The sequence below is a fragment of the Empidonax traillii genome, unplaced genomic scaffold (assembly GCF_003031625.1).
Source record: "Empidonax traillii isolate 1590-97213 ecotype Southwest subspecies unplaced genomic scaffold, ASM303162v1 scaffold35:size4298261, whole genome shotgun sequence".
Classification (NCBI taxonomy): Eukaryota; Metazoa; Chordata; class Aves; order Passeriformes; family Tyrannidae; genus Empidonax; species Empidonax traillii.
This window is the reverse complement of record NW_020955228.1, coordinates 4209977-4229487: the sequence shown is the minus strand read 5'-3', so window position 1 is coordinate 4229487 and position 19511 is coordinate 4209977. Positions and strand designations below refer to the sequence as shown.

At 36.3% G+C, this 19511-nt stretch overlaps 1 protein-coding gene across 1 annotated transcript in view; it reads right to left on the bottom strand.

The window, feature by feature from the left end:
• The window catches only part of DNAH11 (dynein axonemal heavy chain 11), an 88983-nt gene that overhangs the window by 8501 nt on the left and 60971 nt on the right, over positions 1–19511 (bottom strand). Inside the window, 5 exon segments of the mRNA XM_027877954.1 lie at positions 640–881; positions 3182–3259; positions 3262–3324; positions 16414–16596; positions 19387–19452. Of these exon segments, the coding sequence (XP_027733755.1) occupies positions 640–881; positions 3182–3259; positions 3262–3324; positions 16414–16596; positions 19387–19452 (632 nt within the window).

The following is a 19511-nucleotide window of genomic DNA, read 5'->3' as shown; positions in this document are numbered from 1 at the left end:
AATCAGGGCAGGTGAGGGAAAAGAGCTCATTCAAAGCAGATGGGTTAGATGATTAAGACATTTAAAAAATCAGGCGTTACTATGACCATTCATGTGTTGTGTAATTGTGTGTTATATCTGGAATTCAGTAAAATAAACTTTGAAATGGAGCATTATCCCCCTAAATCTAAGTAAAGACAAGAAAATATATGAACAGATCAATTACACAATAGTGCTATTAACTTACATATAATTCAGTAATATTTTCCCTTGGATGCTGCACACTGGGTTGAATCTTTCCCTCTGTGAGGTGCACATGCTGTGTTCTGCTGACTAAACAGTACAGGCCAAGTAAGGTCATCTGGCTTTACACCTTACTGACTGAAAAAGCAATTTACCCTTTACAAGAAGCACACCTCAACCTCCACTTTCTTTCCAACCTCTACTGGTTGGAAACAAATTTCCTCCGCAACACTTTGAACACAGCAAGTTTCCTTTCAAGCATCTTTTAAAATGGAAAATGATGCTATGGATAAATAAGCAGCAGTCTCGCAATATTTCAAGTTTTTAGGTAAGTGCATTCCAACAAACACCAACCCTTTACAAAAATTAGGGGAACCTGAGGGCAGTAAACATGAAAGCCAATTCTTCAGTGTGCACATACCCTTTCTGTCCTAGACGTATGACTTAAGGTCAGTTCTGCATGTATTCTTTATCCGTTTAATTCCCTGTTGCTGGGGATCTATCATCAGAGGTCAGCACTCGCAGTTTCTTAGAGAAGTGGCATTTTCTGTTGACATCCTATCACCAGGCAGTCTCTCGTTACTCCATGATGCAGTCGTAGCATCATCCGTCAATGTGGCAATTGGGTCCAGGCCCTCCGTCACAGGAAAAGGAACCTTCTTGAATCAGAGTGGAATATAATCATCCAGCAAGGTTACCAAGTAGCAAGACATGGCTCAGTGCAAGGCACAAGAAAACCAGGTTGATATAAATTAAAGTAAGGCAGAAAAGTAAGGAGGATCCCTGGGGAGTTTCAAATGCAAAAGAATATTCTAGGAAATGTGACGAGGAGCAGTTTACCATATTTATAACAGATTCAAAAAAATGTGTTTTCTCTTAAGATATTTACTTCATAAAAATATTTATAGTTCAATAATATAAAAAACCCACTCTATATTATAAATTTCAGTGTGTTCTGATAGTGAAAATTCAATACTTATGTATGCTCTCAAGTAGCTATTTCTGGAACATAAATCAGTATTTATCCACACAAAAATTATAAAACCAGGATTCCTGTGGCATCTTATTAATATACTTCAGCTGTGCTCAAAAGCCAGAGAATGGGACCATCTTTGAGGGCAAAGGCAGCCTTGGAGCTCCCTGTGGGGCACCAAGTGCAGCAGTGATCTTGTGTGAGTGCCTGTTCACCAAGAAGGAAGCAGTGATAGAGCAGCCATCAGACAGCTATGCTTGTTGGATGCTACACTGTCACAGGCATTTACAAGGAGGTGAAAGCAAAAAGAAATGCAACATCTGAAAGCAGTGCTTACTGAACAGGTATGGGTGGGAAGGGAAATGCCTAATGCAGAGTAAGAGAGAGGGAATAACTAAGTTGGAAAAAAACAAAAGTGGCTGGTGGAAGCATAATAGAAGCTCTATACCAGATGCCTGGAATTGATTTTTTACTTGCTGAAGCAAAGGGCAAACCCACATCAGTTCCTTCATGGTGTTATCTAAGACTTCCTTATTTGTGGGTTTTGGATTGAATTCAAAACCTATAAATAAAGGAAAGCATCATCAGTATTAAGCCTGAACGATTATCTATCCCATTCAGAAGTGTCTTAAAAACTCTTCCATGAAAATTTTCTTCCTCCCTGGACATGTCTAGTCCTCAGTGCTGGCTTGTAGACTGGAGCATCTTTTGAAAGTACACACTGAAACAAAATAACCCATGTATATCTATCTGGTGGTTATTTAAAACTAGAAGCATTACATCTATTTAATTTGAGCCAAAATTGCACAATTATTAGTAATAAGAATAGCACCACACCTCTAGTGCAGTTTCTGTGGAACATCCTATTATTACAAAATGAATAATATTTTAAATTGTCTAACCCTTGATTCTGTTCTCTGAGCCCAAAATAAACCTAACTTTTGATGAATTTGCTGAAAATACAGGAACAAAAGTCCCAAAAGGCATACACCACCCTCTGCAAGCATGCAACATATCTATCTCCCATGTGTAACACATTCCTCTAAATATATCAAAAGACTGAAAACGTGATTTGTTTTATCTCTGGACTGTAAGACGAGCAATACAATTGTTTCCACGAGCTGAAATACTTCCTTGTGAAAAACACTGGCACTGGGGTATTATCAGGGTTTCTAATATTAATTTTCACACAGTGCAAGGAAAATATTTTAACATATAAATACATCTACTGTGACTGTATCTGGGCAAAGCTGATACTTCATGGCATAGAACTACTTGACGTTCCTTCTATACATGACTATTACTAAACAGCACTGAAACACAGGGAACACAATGAACACAGGAAAGAAGTAGGAAGAGGTGATGAGCATTTGCAGCTGCAAGGAAGAAAGGAGTAGTCAAAAGTTCCATGAGTAAGGAGAAAGAAAGCTTTGCAAAGACAACTCTAAGGATTAGAACCTCTGTGCACTTACTGAGTACTATCACTTTCCCCTGTGTACAGAAAAATGGGGATTATCATAACTACATGTTCTTTCTGGACCTGAAAAGCTAAGCAGAATAGGTCTCTCTGAACAGCTCTATCACTTCTTATAATGTAATGGCCAGTCTTCACGAACGAAGAACCGGGGAAGGACTTTACACCTTCCAGCCTGCGCATTGGATTTTTTAGAATATTCACTATTACAAAGATGTCACTAAGAACAGACTTTAGCACTGAGAACTGAAAAGGGGAGGGATTTTTTTTTTTTTTGCCAAAGACAACCTCTTTCTCTCTTATGCCCCTCGGAATATACTTCTAATCTAAAGAAACTATGTGTGTGTAGGCATGCATACATATATTAAAAATATATATGTATTAGTTCACATATATACATATACTGCAAAAGAAATACCAGATCTGTATGCCAAATTTTTGAAAGATAGCAACTTTAACAAAGCAGATTCCTGAGACTCCCATTTTGTCCCGTAAATTTTACCTTTTTGTGCCTCTAGAAAAGGAATCCAGAAATGTCACATCAGTTCCTAGTGATATTCTTTTGAAAAGGGTCCAAAATAAAAACACGAGTGCTGCTAGTAAATAAGATACCACCACATAAAGTTTTTCTTTTTGCTTTGAAGTTTTCGATGCACTGGATCAAATGTATGTTTTTCAGACTTCACAGCAAAATTAGAAAACATTATCTCCTGAGCAACATGGAAGTGACAGAATGTTTAATGTTCATCTCCATATTAAAAAACAAAAGCACACAAAAGTACAGTAGGAGAAGTACTCTGTCAGCAAGAGATACAGTTCCTAAGATTGTAAATGCTGGAAGCAATACATACTTTCTGGTGGTGACTGGAAACTTTTGAAGCTGAGAACAATAGGATAGAACTCTTCATGAAATATTCTATCTATAGATTTTGTTCAGTAATCAGTTTTGTCTAGATCAGATACAGCATGGTGGACACACTGCAACATACTCAGCACCTGGTATACTACTGCCAGTACAAGCGTTTCCAGTAATATTCAGAAAAAGAAAAAAAAAAAAAGAAGAAGAAGAAAAAAAAGCTGTTTTGACCTCCATAAAGATGTAAATTCTACTTTTTTTCTCACAATTTTTTTTTTTCCAAGGAGGGAGCAAGACAGTAGAGTTGGTGTCCGTGCCCATGGCAGGGGGGATAGAACTTAGATAATTTTTAGGATCCCTTCAAACCCAAACCATATTCTATGAAGACTTGCAGGACTTTTTTTACTCTTATTTATCTGCCTTCTTTTATCTAATAGCTCCAGATGTTTCATTCAGTTAAGGCTGCAATGATTTGAAATTATGGCAGGAGGAAAGATGAGGATGGTCAAACACACAGTTTGCCCAGAGAGGTTGTAGAATTTCCATGGCCCTGGACAATCTGGTCTAACAGATACAGTCTGGGCAGTGGGGTGGATTATCTCAGAAGGTTCTTTCCTGTTGCAACGATACTGTCAAAGTTCTTCATATTTTTTTTTTTTCTACAGAGAAACTCAATTTCCCTTGTGCACTCTGCAGAGGTTATCTTAACCATGCTTACCCTGGGATATTTTGTATGAATAGTCAGGAATGGTCTCAAATATTGATGATTTCTTAGAAGTAGTGATGTAGAAAGCTGTCATTTTATTCCAGTTATGTTTTACAAACAGCCCACCACCTATTTAAAATGTTGAAACAGTGACAAAAGGATTTCAGAAAAATGAATGTATCTTCTTTAAAGAAAGTTAATGTTTAAGATATGAATAATATTGTTTTCAACTGAGATACATGACATGACATAAAACCCAAACTAGCAGTATTTGGCACATTATACTTCGATTGTTCTGTGTATGCAATTCCCAGCAAAGGAATGAATGTATGTATGAATGCATGTTCAGAGAGCTTCAGCATGGAAAGGAAGGTAAAAATTGATCATCCATTAGAGTAATCTTCAAACTGATGAAATTCTAGATGTAAAATTTGAATAGACTGCCATAACATTTCTTCTTTGTTTGTCTTGTTTGAAATACTCCAGATAAAATAATTTCACAGTTTATTCACTTGCATCAGGGAAACCTCAAGAAATCACTCTCCAGTGAGTAGAGGAACAGAAGCAGAGTAAGGACCAGGACAAAAGAAGGAAAGCACCTTGTAAGGACTGTTTTTTACCCATAAAGACATTTGTCCATACAGACATTTGTTTTTCAGAGCAATGACAGTAATCTAATAATATTTTTTCCAGTCCTTTATATGATGCAATCAAAAATCAATGAAAATCTCTGAATCGAATGTATACTCCATACTTCATATAATTTTTTGTTAAATGCTTGCTTTTTGTTGGTGTCAGCTGCCTTAGAGCTTAAAAGAATACTCGGAGATGTGCTTGTTCTTGAAAGCTGTACAAATTATAAAATCAACTAATAAATATCAACTCACTCTCATTTAAAAAAATAATTTTCTATCTTTACACAAAATAACAAACTAATTGTTAATTTTTTATTCATTATTTCCATTGATATTTTTCAGAAAAATCAGAAATATTTACTGAAATGGTTAAACATCCTATCTTGTGAAGACAGACACAGAATTCTGCGATCACAGAAGACTCAGACTCTTTTGTTATAAAAGAGGAATATAAAGTAGCCACTAAGAAAAAAGAAGTATCTTTAATCAAAGTATGTGCTTGAAAGAGCTAGCATGTGAATGTTTCTCGATGTAAACCCAGGAACTTTGTGTGTGAAGGTCTCCTAAACCCCTAGACCATTCATAAGAGATACCCAAAAAATTACATGTAAAGGACCATTCCTGTTAAAGGCTCTAACAGCAACTTTTGCAATACAGGAGTTTTGTTTTGAAGTGCTTTAGACATCCATTTTTGCCTACAGAAGTCATTGGATTTTTCTTTAAATCATTAACTGAAGGCAACAAGATAATAAATCCATTAATTTACAAGTGGGCTTTTTGATTTATCCGTTCTCTATTCTTGTTGTCACTAACTGGTAAGTCATAAACAATAAAGAGCACCCACCTCATTCTCCAAAATACCTTTGAAATTTGAAGATTTACTAAACATAGAATGATTGTCTATTTAAATCGTCAGTAATTTTACCATACCAGCCAAGCACCATAAATCACTAGTGACATTGGCTAACAAGGGTTTAAGAGTTGGAACATGCAGTGTAATAAATTTCCAGACAGTTAAAAATCACTATAATTTTATTCTAATGCATTATAGATTGCCTGTAATGTCATCCTGGCCGGGGTGACCCATTTCTAATTTTGAACAGCTGTTCAGCTCGGGAGTTAGTTAATGATTAAATATAAATTGCCTGATTTATTAGTCTGAATGGCTGAGCTTCCAGGTCAATGCTATATAGACAAAATCATCAGTCTTGATGCTTTTCAGAAGTTAACTGTCTCCTGTTCTAGTCAAAAAGAATTTACTCTCAGAGGAAAAGGCTTGACATTCTCAATTAATCCTTTAAAATATTTTACCCCTTTATTTACACAATAAAATCACTAATAAAACTTCAAATTTTGGAGACAAACTTCTTTTAACAATGTGTAAATCTTCAAATCTAGGACTTGGACACTAGCTATGGGTGAAGGCCGTTGACTTCCACAGAGCTTCCAGAGGATTTGGAGGTCTGCAATGTCAGGCCAATAGGGAGCATCTCATGGGGCAAACAAAAGTTTTCATGTGCAGATAGTTCATCACCTTCAGTGGTTTTCTCCCAAAGAAAAGATTATTTACATATTTTACATTTCTAGCATATTAATGTCAAAATCAGGTAAAAATATTTATCTGTTTTAATTGCACTGGGTTTTTTGGATAGCTTTATACTCTTAAAATATTTTTTTCCAAACTGATTTCATCTTGATTTCTAGCATCTGCTGAGAGATTTGCAGAAACAAGGATATTCACACTCTGATCTTAGAAAGCAAGGTCACAAGGATTTTAAGAAATTCAACTGAAAATTGGCTTGAGAACTCACACAGCAGTGTGAATATTCTTTGTACTTTGTGCTTCCTGTCATATATACTTATTTGTCCAAAAGGACATTAAAATTCTACATGTTGAATTGAGAAAGCACGATTTCTGTAAAGATCTGAGAGACTCATTGCTCAGCAATGCTGGCAATGCTGTGGTTTACTTGAATGGTTACTGGCCGTTAAATAGGCATGTGTTAGCTTTAATGGTGTTTGTCTGCAAATAAAGCTAACAACCACACTGAAATATATATAATTTTAACATAAATACATTTCATTCTTATTTCAAAATTAATAGTTTCTGTAAAAGAGGAAAAAAACCGAAAGCAATCAGCAAATATCTGACTGGTGCCTTCCACTTATTTACAATCTAAAGTGCAATAGGGGCAGATGCAGGGTGACTCCATCCTGACCTAGAGGATTATTCAGTCTTTCTGCTCATTAACTAGAAGCTGCCCAGGCTGTCACAATGTGTTCACAGTTGTATATAAATGTGGTGACTTAGTTATTAAGATTTTTCTCCAGTAATCATGCCAAAATCAGTTTCTCAGCAATACTTGATTTTTAGGAAATAAAATTATGGTACAGCACATTTTACTTCTCAGGATTTTGTTGCGAGCTTATTTGTGGCTTGGGGTTGTTTGGTTGAGTCCTTTTTTAAAATTTAGATGATTTCTAATAAGGGTCACCTTGTCACCTTTGTCATCCCCCTCCTGCCCTGCAGACCCCCAGCCTTTTTTTCCACACAGTCTTCAAAAATTTAACCTCATGCTCAACAAAATATTCTAACTATTTAAAAAATCACACTAGGATGAACATTCAGGCAAAATTTTTTGACATCAAGGCAGTTGACCATCCTGTTGGCTAGCTCAGTAATTTTTTTTGTTCAGTTCACATCATCTTGACATTGGACTTTGTCTTCAACAGCTTTGTCGAGTGAGCTTACACATAAAAGGGATGGGTAAATAGTATAGCTTAAAGCTTGTTTTGGGGGGGGTTGCTTATTTTTTAATTATTATTGTTTTTATTTTAAATAATGTAGTTTAATGACAATAGTTGTAGACAGCACCTTAAAGTCTCAAGGATGCAAACTTTAGAGGAAAGGTTTTGCTGTGTTCTGTATTCTTTCTGCAGCTCCTGGCACAATATAACTACTCTAACAACAATATAGGCCAAAACAATGCAAAAACAGAATTATCATTTTCATTCTGTATATAGGCATGGTGACATAGGATGATTCAGCAATTTTTTCATGGGCAGAGAGAATGGCTAGTGGCAGAAAACAGGCAGATCTCCTGCATGTTGATCTGTACCTTGGCCAGAGACCCTTAACAACACTTCTATGCACCCTGCTCAGAAGGCAGCAACATGCCCCTACTTTGCTTTCAGGGATTTCATACTGCACGTACCTCAACGCAAGTTGCCTCAAACTGGTTTATTTCTGTAGAATAACTACATAGCTAACAACAGCGAGTTCCACTTTAGGACAAAATTTTCCTATTTCAGGTTTAATGAAAGAACTCCAACAGCAGTAAGGAGTGCATACCTCCACAAAAGCTGGGTGGTTTTGCAAGATAAAAGATTTAGATCTCTTCTGCCATGTTTGGTGCTTGAATTGGTGGTGTGCAACCAGGAAATTCAAAAATTATTTATAAATTAAAAATAAGAAGGGAATTGGCAAAGGGGGAATGTTGCGCCTTATAGATTAATAAGGAAGGTTGACTTGATTTCTTTAGAGAAAATGAGGCAGCCATTTCGCTTTTTAATGGTGATGCATCTCAAACTGAGAGGCTAATGAGGACCTATACTAAATAAGGGCACCTCACAGAGATGGGCTGTAAGTAAAATTTCACCAGTCTACCATTCAAGGCATAAGAAGAATGAACACAGTAACAGCTCTCTACTCTTTTTTAAAAGAGAATTATTTCTAGACATCTCATGATAACATAGATCTGACTATTGCTCAAGTACTTTCATCCATCAAAGGCTCAGGTAGTAAAGATGAGAGAGTGAGACAAACAGTAAGGAATGTCCCAACATCTCCATGGGATTTTTTTTTTTTTTAAACACAATATCAAACTCCTATATCAGAGTATTTCTTATCCTATGATTTTAGAATAGGAAAGTTGTCACTACAAAACACACCATTCCCTTTAGTTACTCTTTCATAGCACGTAACATAAATAAAGTCTTGCAATAGCAGAATTACATACTGCATTTTATACCCCAGCACTCCAAATTCTATGGGATAAATCATGTATTTCAAAAATGTTTGTCATTGAGAAAGTTAGTGCCAGTGAACTATGCTCCACAAATCACAGTAGAGAGCCATTACTCTCCACAGCAAGTCTGCTGGACAATGCCGTGGTATAGTCCTTTTCAGGCACAGTGTATGTTAAATTCTCTCACAAGTAAGTATCAATGACTGTAACGATAAATAATACAAACCGCACCACATCTGCAAAAAGGATGAACTTGTCCCAATTTTTTAGCCTTAACACTAATAAACTTTACTTCCCTCTCTTTTTTTTCTTTGTTTTTTTTGCATAGTCTAGACATACTTATTGTAATATACATGTGAATGTAAAATCATAATTCTCACAAATATTTATACCAGATAACTAGTCTCATGAAGAATGGAAATCTGATATATTTTCACTCAAAATACTCATAAAATAATTTTTAAGATATAAATTATAAATTATAAAATAATTGTGAAGAAACAACCTTTTTTCCTATTTCCTAACTATTTTCATTCAATTTACTATAAATATATAGCAATTGTTGGACTTTATGGTATATTAAAGCTTTAACATGCAAGAAAGGATTAGTAGGCATGACCATCCACAGAGTATTTTTAATCGTCTTTAAAACTTAAAATGTTTAAAATTACTGCAGTAGTACCAGTCTGTGTATATTTGCCATTAAATAAAATTACTGTAACAATATTTATTATAATTTTGCCCATAGAACTATGGAATAATTTTGGTCAGAAAAGACCTTTAAGATCATTGAGCGCAATTGTTAACCCAGCACTGCCAAGCCCACCACTAAGCCATATCCCTAATTGCCACATCTGCATGTCTTTTAAACACCTCCAGGGAGGGTGATTCATCTTGGGCACCCTGTTCCAGTTTTTGATAACCCTTTCTGGTGAAGAAAGTTTTCCTAATATGCAATCTAATCATTCTCTGACATAGTGTGAGGCCATTTGCTCTTGTCCTATCGCTTGTTACTCGGGAGAAGAGACTGACTCCCACCTGACTACACCCTCCTTTCAGACAGACAGCAAGAAGGTCCCTCGTGAGCCTCCTTCTCTCCAGGTTAAACACCCCCAGCTCCCTCAGCCGCTCCTCATATGACTTGTGATCCAGACCCTTCACCAGCTTTGTTACCCCTCACTGGACACTCTCCAGCTCCTCAATATCTTTCTTGTCATGAGGGGCCCAAAACTGAATACAGAGTGTGAGGTGTGGCCTTACCAGTGCTGAGTACAGGGGGACAATTGCTACTTTGATCCTGCTGATCACACTATTTCTGATAGAGGCCAGGATGCCATTGGCCTTCTTGGTCAGTTGGGCACACACTGCTGGCTCATGTTCAGCCTGCTGCCAATTTGTACCCTCAGGTCCTTTTCCATCAGGTAGATTTCCAGTCATACTGCCCCAAGCCTGTAGCGTTGCATTAGTTTTTTGTGACCCAACAGGTTCTAAGTGCAATGTATAAATCTCACACATTAGGCCACAGCCCATGGATCCAGCCACTCCAGATCCCTCTGCAGAGGATTCCTACTCTTCAGATTAACACTTCCTCCTGACTTGGTGTTGTCTGCGAACTGACTGAGGATGCACTCAATTCCCTCATCATTTCTCATTTAAAGATATTCTGGAACACGTGAAAAGTGAAAGGAGATCAGTTTAACTGTGCTGCCTAGACTGAAGATTTATTATTTATTACTAACAGCTGGACCAATTATCACCACTGAGAATTGCTGGCCACAAAAACTTCCATATGAAAAATATGTACAACCCTCCTTCCCTCTCTCTCTTTGCCAACAGAAAGAAGTTGAATTATGAGTCAGGGAGTACAGAGCATGCATGAATGCAGGACCAGAGGTCACTAATATCTGATGCTCTACCTTCAAGTTTATTCTTCAGAAAACTGACAGAGGAAGATAGAAAGAGACAGGTAAATAAATTACTGGAAGGGAAAAGGGCTAAAAATGAACTGAAGAAAAGAGGTAACTTCCCGCATTCAGCTGGATACAGTCAGCTACAGCCCAGATAGAGAGATACAGAAGAATGTCCATATAGTGAGAGTGACTTTCCTTTAACATTACAAGAATTCTTGCGTTTACGGTCTGTGTATGCACACAACTAAAATAAAGAATAAGAGCTTTCTACAGGCTGATGGGGTACACAGGCTTATCAGCAGCTAAGGTAATTAAAACGTAGGTAGTTGTTGCTAAGAAGTCCTGCATGGTTCATACTTTTCCCAGAAAAGAATACAAGTTTGCCTTCTCTTTATACTAATTTAACAGACTTACTTACACACTTCCTTACCTTTAAAATTCAGCCTGACATGAGCCAGCTGGAACAGGTTGCATAGGGCAGGGGTGCACATTACAAAATACTGAATGAAGAATTAAATGAAGCAGACCGAAAAGTACCATGGTTGGAACAATGGATCTGTTGAAACTTTTCTAGACGTAGAACTCTCTAGAAAAATCAAAGAATACAGGTGAATATGTATACAGTATTTCATTCTAACTTTAAAAATGGATGACAGCAAAATATCAATTTTTCATGCTGATTCTGCATATTTTTATCAGCTCATCTTGGTTAATGCTACTGCTGTACATAACATTCCTCCCCGTGGAACATCATGTTGTACATCATGTTTTTTAGCATATGGATTAATACAAGTTTTCAGCTGAGGAAGTCAAGCTGATTTTAAAAGTAAGGTTGAACAGTGTAGTTCAGGATAATTGAATAGTGATGAAAATCTACAGACATATTTATTCACTGTTGACCATGTTGTGCATGTTTAGATGGAGAAAAAGGATGAGACCAGAAAACAAAGTGGAGACTGTGAAATGCCAGCTGTGACTACATTTAAAACAAAAGTGTTTGCTTTCATGGAGTTAATGAGTGTCAACTCTGTCAAAAAGGAGAATGCAAACACAGGAAAGGATCCTCCTCTGTATTCACCAGTCACAGAGCCACAGAATATTCTGAGTTGGAAGGGATCCACAACGATCAAGTCCAACTCCTAAGTGAATGGCCTGTACAGGCATCAGCTCGTGACCTTGGCGTCATTAGCACCATGCTCTAACCAACTGAGCTAACATTTAGGACCATCACTGACACTTAGGACCATCAGTCTGCAGAGCTCATTCCATCTACTTGAACCTTACTAATGAACTCAGCTTCCCATCATCCTCTAACATTTCACAGGTAGGAAACTGGACACTAACCATCAGAGGAAATGCATCTGTCAGTCACAGAATATTCTATAGCTGAAGTGGGTGTTACATCCCCAACTTGTTATAATTCTCCTATAATAAACTTTCTTCTAAGATTCACAGGTTGTTTGAAGCTCTTATTGCAAGCTCTGGTTTGCAAGTTAACTTGCAATTTATTTTTTTTCCTTCTGGTTGCCAGTTCTGTGGAAACTATCAATGGCTTTTATGTGAATGTGTCTTCACATTAAGCATTACTTATAGATGATTTGATCATTTCTAGTCTGCCATACAACTATTAGATAAAATTAAACATGTAATTAAAATTAGCTTACTTCAATCACTCTCAAATATTTTCTTTAAATAACATTTTAAATTCTCTCAGCTAACAAGGAATTACATGGTTTCCATTCCATAACTACAATAAATACATAAATCATTGTTAGTCCAAGTGTATGTAAGCTTATGCACAGCATACCCTGTTTGGATGTGGCATATGTATAGGTAAGCAGCTTACGGAAATTAGTAACTTCAGTCATCTCACAAACAGAAAAAAAACATTAGATGAGAATCCTGTTCCTAGCTGGAACTTGCAGGACACTTGAATGAATAATATTTTGCATTGGCTTATGCAAAGAATTGCACTGTAACTGAGGTTTCAAAGTGAAATAATTGGCGGCTGTGTGGTAGAATACTTAAAAATGGTGACTGTACATTCTTCCTGAAAGATAACATGCACTATGAGGGCCCCAAGAAGCAAATACAGAAGTGGCCAAGAGGAATAATTTGCCTTAAAAAAATAATTTTGCCAATAATCTTTAGTAAAGAAATGGTGGATTAAGACAAAATTATGTAAGTGCATGAATTTTTTAAGGATTTTCATACATAAAAACTGAATCTCTTCTTAGCATCTTCAAAATTCTGGACTAAGTCACAACTCAGTTACAAGAAAAAAGTCAAAGGCAAGTTTACCTGAATGACATGTATGCAACAGTTTTTACTATATTAACAATCTTTTACCACTTGCTCTCTTTAGTGTCACAAATTCATTTTAGCATACATAATATACACACTGCACAGACAAGTATTTCCTTTTTATTCTTCCACTGAAGTTCATCTTCTTGTAAAATATTACTTGAAAAACTAAATTTCTGTTTTAGTTTTGGAATCATAAGATGGTATAGGCTAGAAGGTACTCTCAGCTCAATTCTGGGCTAACTTCAAAGTTTTCTTTGGATTCTTCACAATCAGCTCCACATCTTCTCTAAACTATTAGCGAATAAACAGCAATCAAGAAGTATTCATAAAAAGTTCAAATATGTATTATTTTGCATTTATCACTACCAGTGAATTTAACCAACTACAGAGTTATTAGTTCAACAATATGAGCTCATAGCTCTGGTGCTTATTATTGTTATGAGTAATATCTACTGGAGAATTAAAAATTACAGCTACAGGTTCTTTAAAAAGTTCATCAGGTGGATCAGCCAGGGTATGATTCACTTATAAAAATAATATTTTTACCAAGAGCCTCCAACTATGTAAACAGAATTCTGGTTGAATGTGCAGTAGGAATTTTATAAAGTGATTAAAGAAAATATTCACATTAAATGACAGCGTGACAACTGTTGGTCTAACACAGGAAAGAGGTTACTGCAAAGGAATTGCAACTTTGTCTGTGGTGCAGAATTCTTCCTACTAGGAACTAAGTATAGCAGAGAGAAAAATCGCTGCTAACAACCTTCAGAAAAATTCATGAGGAGAGGAAAGGGGAAGTAAATAAATATAAAAACACAGGATGATTCAAAGTTAGACGCTGACTGAACTGCAAGGTCAACTAAACCAGGAAAGGCATCTTTGAGATACTGTCAGTCAAGGAACAGAGACGTATTAGTGCTCTTCTGATAGGAACACATTAAAAGAATAAAACATTCCTTAAGTTTCAGGGGTGACTGCTGTGATTTAAAAATAAGCAAAAAAAAAAAATCTCCCCAAAACACCACTACAAGGCTATTTTTGTGTCAAAGTAAGTGTCTGCACTTAATAAACATATATCAGTAGAGATTTATGAAATAAAAACATAAAAACAATGACTCTTCTGTAAAGTTGTCTTTTACTGTAGATATAAGCTTCCTTAGGGCAGATGCATTTTGACCCCAATGGGCAACTCCAAAGTCACACACAGCTAAGGCTGTTTCAGATGGAAGCCAAATATCTGCTATAGCTGCTGATGGGAGTTTTGGGATGGAGGTCAGAGGGATCAGAAGAGGAAGTGAGGTGGTAAAAGCTATCTTGGTTTACCCATTAAAACTGCATCAGTAACCCTTCAGAAGTGAAAAAAACTGGATACTACAACAGCAGGAAAAAAGCAGGGAATTGCTTAAATAAAGAATGAAATTCTCAAATACCATAATTTACAGGCTTCCAAGAGTTTCCAAAGAAGTGAATCTCAGTCATTCTTTTAAATTGTTAATTGAAGAGAAAACAGTAAGAATAATCCCCAGACTACTTTGTTAATTGCTTGATGTCTTAAATTGTGAGATTTCAGACCTAAATATTACCAACAAAAAAAGTTTTATCCCAAGTCAAATCTTTTAAAACTAATTAATGCCATAGCTTTTGAACCATTTGAAGTTTTCTTTGCTAAGTAACAGTAATTAGCTTGCAGCAGAAACTCCTTCCACCCACAGTCTCCCAAGATACCATGAGATGTCCTTGTATGAAGAGTGCTTTGTGTTGCGGTTGCTCCATTAAACGAATACTTAAACAACAAATAATCCCTCTCAAAAGTTCAATAGATACTTGATGGCAAGTATGGTCTCCAATTCAATCATTAACTCACAAGACATTTGTCTGTAAAAGACTAATCAAAGTTTCCAATTCCATGTGCACATGTGCACCCATGTGTATATGCGTTTGTGGGCCTTTCAAAAAATCAAAGGAGATTTTATGTTGTTTTTATCACATGTTTAATGACAAACATTAACACAAATAAGCATGAACTTCTAAAGCCATTTCTGGAAGTTATTCTCATACTCCAATAGGCCATTACGCACATATACACTTCGCATTTATTCCTTGTAAAAATCACAGCCAGTTGCTTATATTAACTATAATTTCAGCTTACTAATCTATTGGTTATAGTATGCCTAGATAGCTTTGAGGAAATTCATTCATTTTGGATAAACAGTTCATGTGGTACCACCCAAACTATGGAATGTTCTTCAATACATTTGGGGGGAAATAGTGATAATGAGAGCACGTCTTTAATCTTTTAACTACAAGGTACTAAAATCAGTAAAATTAAAATATATTAACAAATAAATGAATAAATAAAACTAATGAAATTAGGTGTGCTCAAGATGTTAGAGAAGGAGGCTTATTAATCAAGCAGTACTTACAAGAAGCTTTTTCCTGATGGCTTCCAGTTTTTCTGTAGCTGCTGCTAATCCAGTGTTAGCCTGAGCCAGCACACAACATTTTGGTTCTGCCTCATATTACACCTTGAAAAAGACATACAACATTGGTACATTAGACAAGAAATTGTCTCACTTTATTATAAAAATGATCAGTGACTCCTGATGAAAGACTTTCCAATAATCCTAGTAATCTTTCTTTAGATATATTTGCTTTAGACTCATTTTTCTACACAACAGTGGGACACACGGAGATTTCTTTTTTTATTGACTTAAAGACTACAGTAGATTTTATTACAGTTTATAGAAAGATGCATTAAGCAGAACTGAATGCACCCTTAGTGGGTCTACTCTCCAACTAAAGTTAATTTACATGTATCACTTTCATGGTTTTAGAATACAGGTGAAAATAAGACAGGCATTAAACCTGAGTAGATTTCAAATAAAATTGATAAGTCTTTTACTATTTTGTAATTAAATGATAGCATACTATAATAGTAGGATGAATGGAGGACTTCTGCTGCCAGGTGCTCAAGGGAATCGCAAATTATAAGCTCTGTCTTACACTCCAGACAGCCAGACTCAGATGGATGTTTCAAGTGAAACATGTACATCTGGAGAATATTTCCCCACTGTTGCATCACAATGACCACTGAAAAGCCCTACATCTTTTTTTCCACTTTCTACTAAAAATAAATGCATGTGTACATACTGTTAAGCACTGAATACTTCCCACTTTATCTGTGGTTGTTGTTACATTCTCCTCAGAACACTAAACTGAGCTTACTAAAACGATAAAAAAACCTCAGTAACAGAAATTCCCCCATCAGGGCCAGTTCAAGAGAGGAACTGATATATTCATACCTCAATGAATTTTACTATATTGATGACCCAGGCACAGAGACCAGCTGCTGCAAAGGATTTTGTACGAACATAATTTGGGTTGAAATCTGCATCTTTCAAGTAATGTTCCTTGATGACTTTCAGACAATTCTGAGGAATATGCTCCTTATCATAGTTGATTAAATCTTGTGAAGAGTCATCAACCTGCAAGAAGAGAAGTTCCAGTATATATTCTGTGTTTGACTTTTAGAGAAGCAGAAGCTAAATCCTACTTTCATCACAAGTGTAAAAGTGGAATCCTCCACTAGCTTATTGTTTTAGAAATGTTATGTATTACAAAGCAAAAACACTATTACCCCAAAAAGCCTGAAGTATTCACCCTCACAAACACATTTCGTGATTTTAGACCTCCTTGAGGAATTTGGTAGAGATGATATAAACATAATGAAATGCTCTCCCTGCAGTTTTGTGCTCAGCTCCAAATTCCATGTGTTCCTCATGATGAAAATTAACATTTCCTTTAAATCACCATGAAGAGTGGAGATACAGACTTACCTTCATCTTTATACCTGGGAAGATCATGAAACAGATTCTTCTACAAGCTATCCTAAGGCATGTGGAGGACGGGGAGGGAATTTGAGACAGCCAGCATGGCTTCACCAAGGGCAAGTCTTGCCTGACCAAACTAGTGGCCTTCTGTGAAGGACTGACTACATCAGTGGACGTTTTCTACCTGGACTTTTGTAAGGCCTTGGATTCAGTCCCCTCAAGTTTTTCTCTCTAATATAAAGAGATATGGGTTTGACAGGTGGATTATTCAGTGGTTAAGGAATTGGTTGGGTGGTCACATTCAGAGAATTGTGGTCAGTGGGCTCAGTGTCTCGACAAGTGGTGTCCTTCAGGGGTTTCATATCTTCATCGGTGACAGATGGTGGGATTGAGTGCACCCTCAGCAAATTTGCAGATGACACCAAGGTCAGTGGTTGACTGATATGCCTGAGGAATGGGATGTTATTTAGTAATGCAGGATAGGAGACAAGGTAAGGGATCTGTACAAAAAGGTTGGGAATTTTAGGACGGTCTTTAGAGGGGAGGCTCTGTAGCCTATGCCATTGCAGTAGGTGAGCTCAAGTGTTACACGATCTATGTCCAAATGCCAAAGCTGGAGCTAAACAAGAAACATATGGCAGAAAGAAAGTGAAGATTTTTACTAAGATTTTGGGAGCCATGAACTTATTTTCCTTCCTTCCCAATTTTTCCCCTTTAAAGGGGATTTTCCTTTAGAAAAGCTATAGGTAAATATACGAAATTTGTCAAACTATCCTCCATTTTCTGCCAAATTTGCCTCTTTCTTTTAATTCCTCAGTTTCAAGTCTGAAACCATAGGCTTCAACAAGGGAGAGAATGGGAGAAAATATCCTATATGAAAACACTGTACTTCCTTAATTTCAGGTTTGGAAATTAAACAGATATCAGTTAAAAAAACTTTATCAAAACACTTATTTTGATTTAACAGAGGCTTAGATCAGTGACTTTACATCAGCTAGCATCAGTTTTAAGTGAAACCTGAGTGTATCCACAAATTTTTGCAACAATTTAATTACCTGTTTAAAAGCCGATTATGAGTTCATTGCTACAAATGTATCTCAGAGAGTAACTCTGGAGGGTCTTCTGTATCATTGGTAATTATGTTTTCAGAAGATTATCACATTAATTTTTAAAGATACATTGCCTGGGGCTGAAGTCAGTTATATTTGGTTCGTTCTTATCCTAGTACCTCATGCTCATCTCACAGGCCCATTTCCTGTCAGGTCTTGCTTAAACAAAGTCTAATTATAGAGAAAGAGGATATTGCACTGATGAAGATGTTAATATTTGGATCAAGCACTATGCGTTGGCAGTAACAAGTATTAAGAAGTTAATATCCTTACAAAACATGTTTCTACAATTGTTGCAGGCATTTTCCATGTACACATTTATTAGATAGGACACACACAGACACTGTCTGTGGAAATAACAAAAATTAAAAATCAGTATGCATTATATTATAAATGACAAGTTACTAATCAAGTTAAATATTTCCTCCATCTCTTGTAATGTAGTTTTTAGGATGTAATTCCCAGTGTTTCTTGGTTTGCATCTTAGCCCCAACATATTTTTTAAATTAAATTGACACTACATAGTGCTTCTAATGTGCCTTTTTTTTTTCCCCTAAAAATAAACATCTAACATAAGTCACACAAGTTGATTATAGTTCTGTCTCTCTTTTTTCCTACTGCTTATTTATGCTTTGCTTGCTGATGCCCAAAGAAAATATGCAACAAGAAAATTGTTTTTTAGGGGAGGAAAAATAAACGAAACAGATTGTAAATAAGCTTTAGGACAGTATTTCTCAAATCTACTACGTCTCAAAAAGGGAGAAAGGAGTTTGTCATCCCTGTTTCCGGAAGTTTAGTCCCCTTCGTATAAATACTGCTACAGTATAGAGCTTTTGAATGATGGCTAAATTGTTAGAAAACAATGTGCCCTTCACAATCAGACCATGAGCAGAGTGGCTCAAATATACCAACCAAATAAAGAATGCACTTCAGCTGAGGGAGGTGAATAAAAAAAAAGCTAGTCAGCCTGGATCCATCTTTGTTCCTAGTCCCCAGCTAGTGCCACTATCACACATATGCCTGCTTTGCATATTTTCTTCCTTTGAAGAGGTAGGTCCTGTTTTAAAAGGCAATGGCATATGCACCTTAATCTGTAAACCACTCTGGCAGTATTCAGAGCACACAAATTGCTGGTAAAATGACAAAAGTGTAACTGCCAGCTATTTTAAAACCATATCAATATCATGTTTATGGTAAGATCCTTGTTTATTACTATACAGGTATATAACTCTGCCACATTTTTGAGGAATCCAGAGTGATCTCACTTTTCCTATGAGTATGATCTAAACTGACTTCCATTCTTAGGTATTCTTAAGACTTCATTCCAAGTCAGTACCTTCAAGGCATTTATTTGCTTAATGTTGTAAAACTCAAAAAGCTCTTGTAAACTCCAGTTTGAAATCTATAGAACAGGAAAGCAAAAGTAATTTTAAAGTGTGACACATTTTAATCAATTATGAA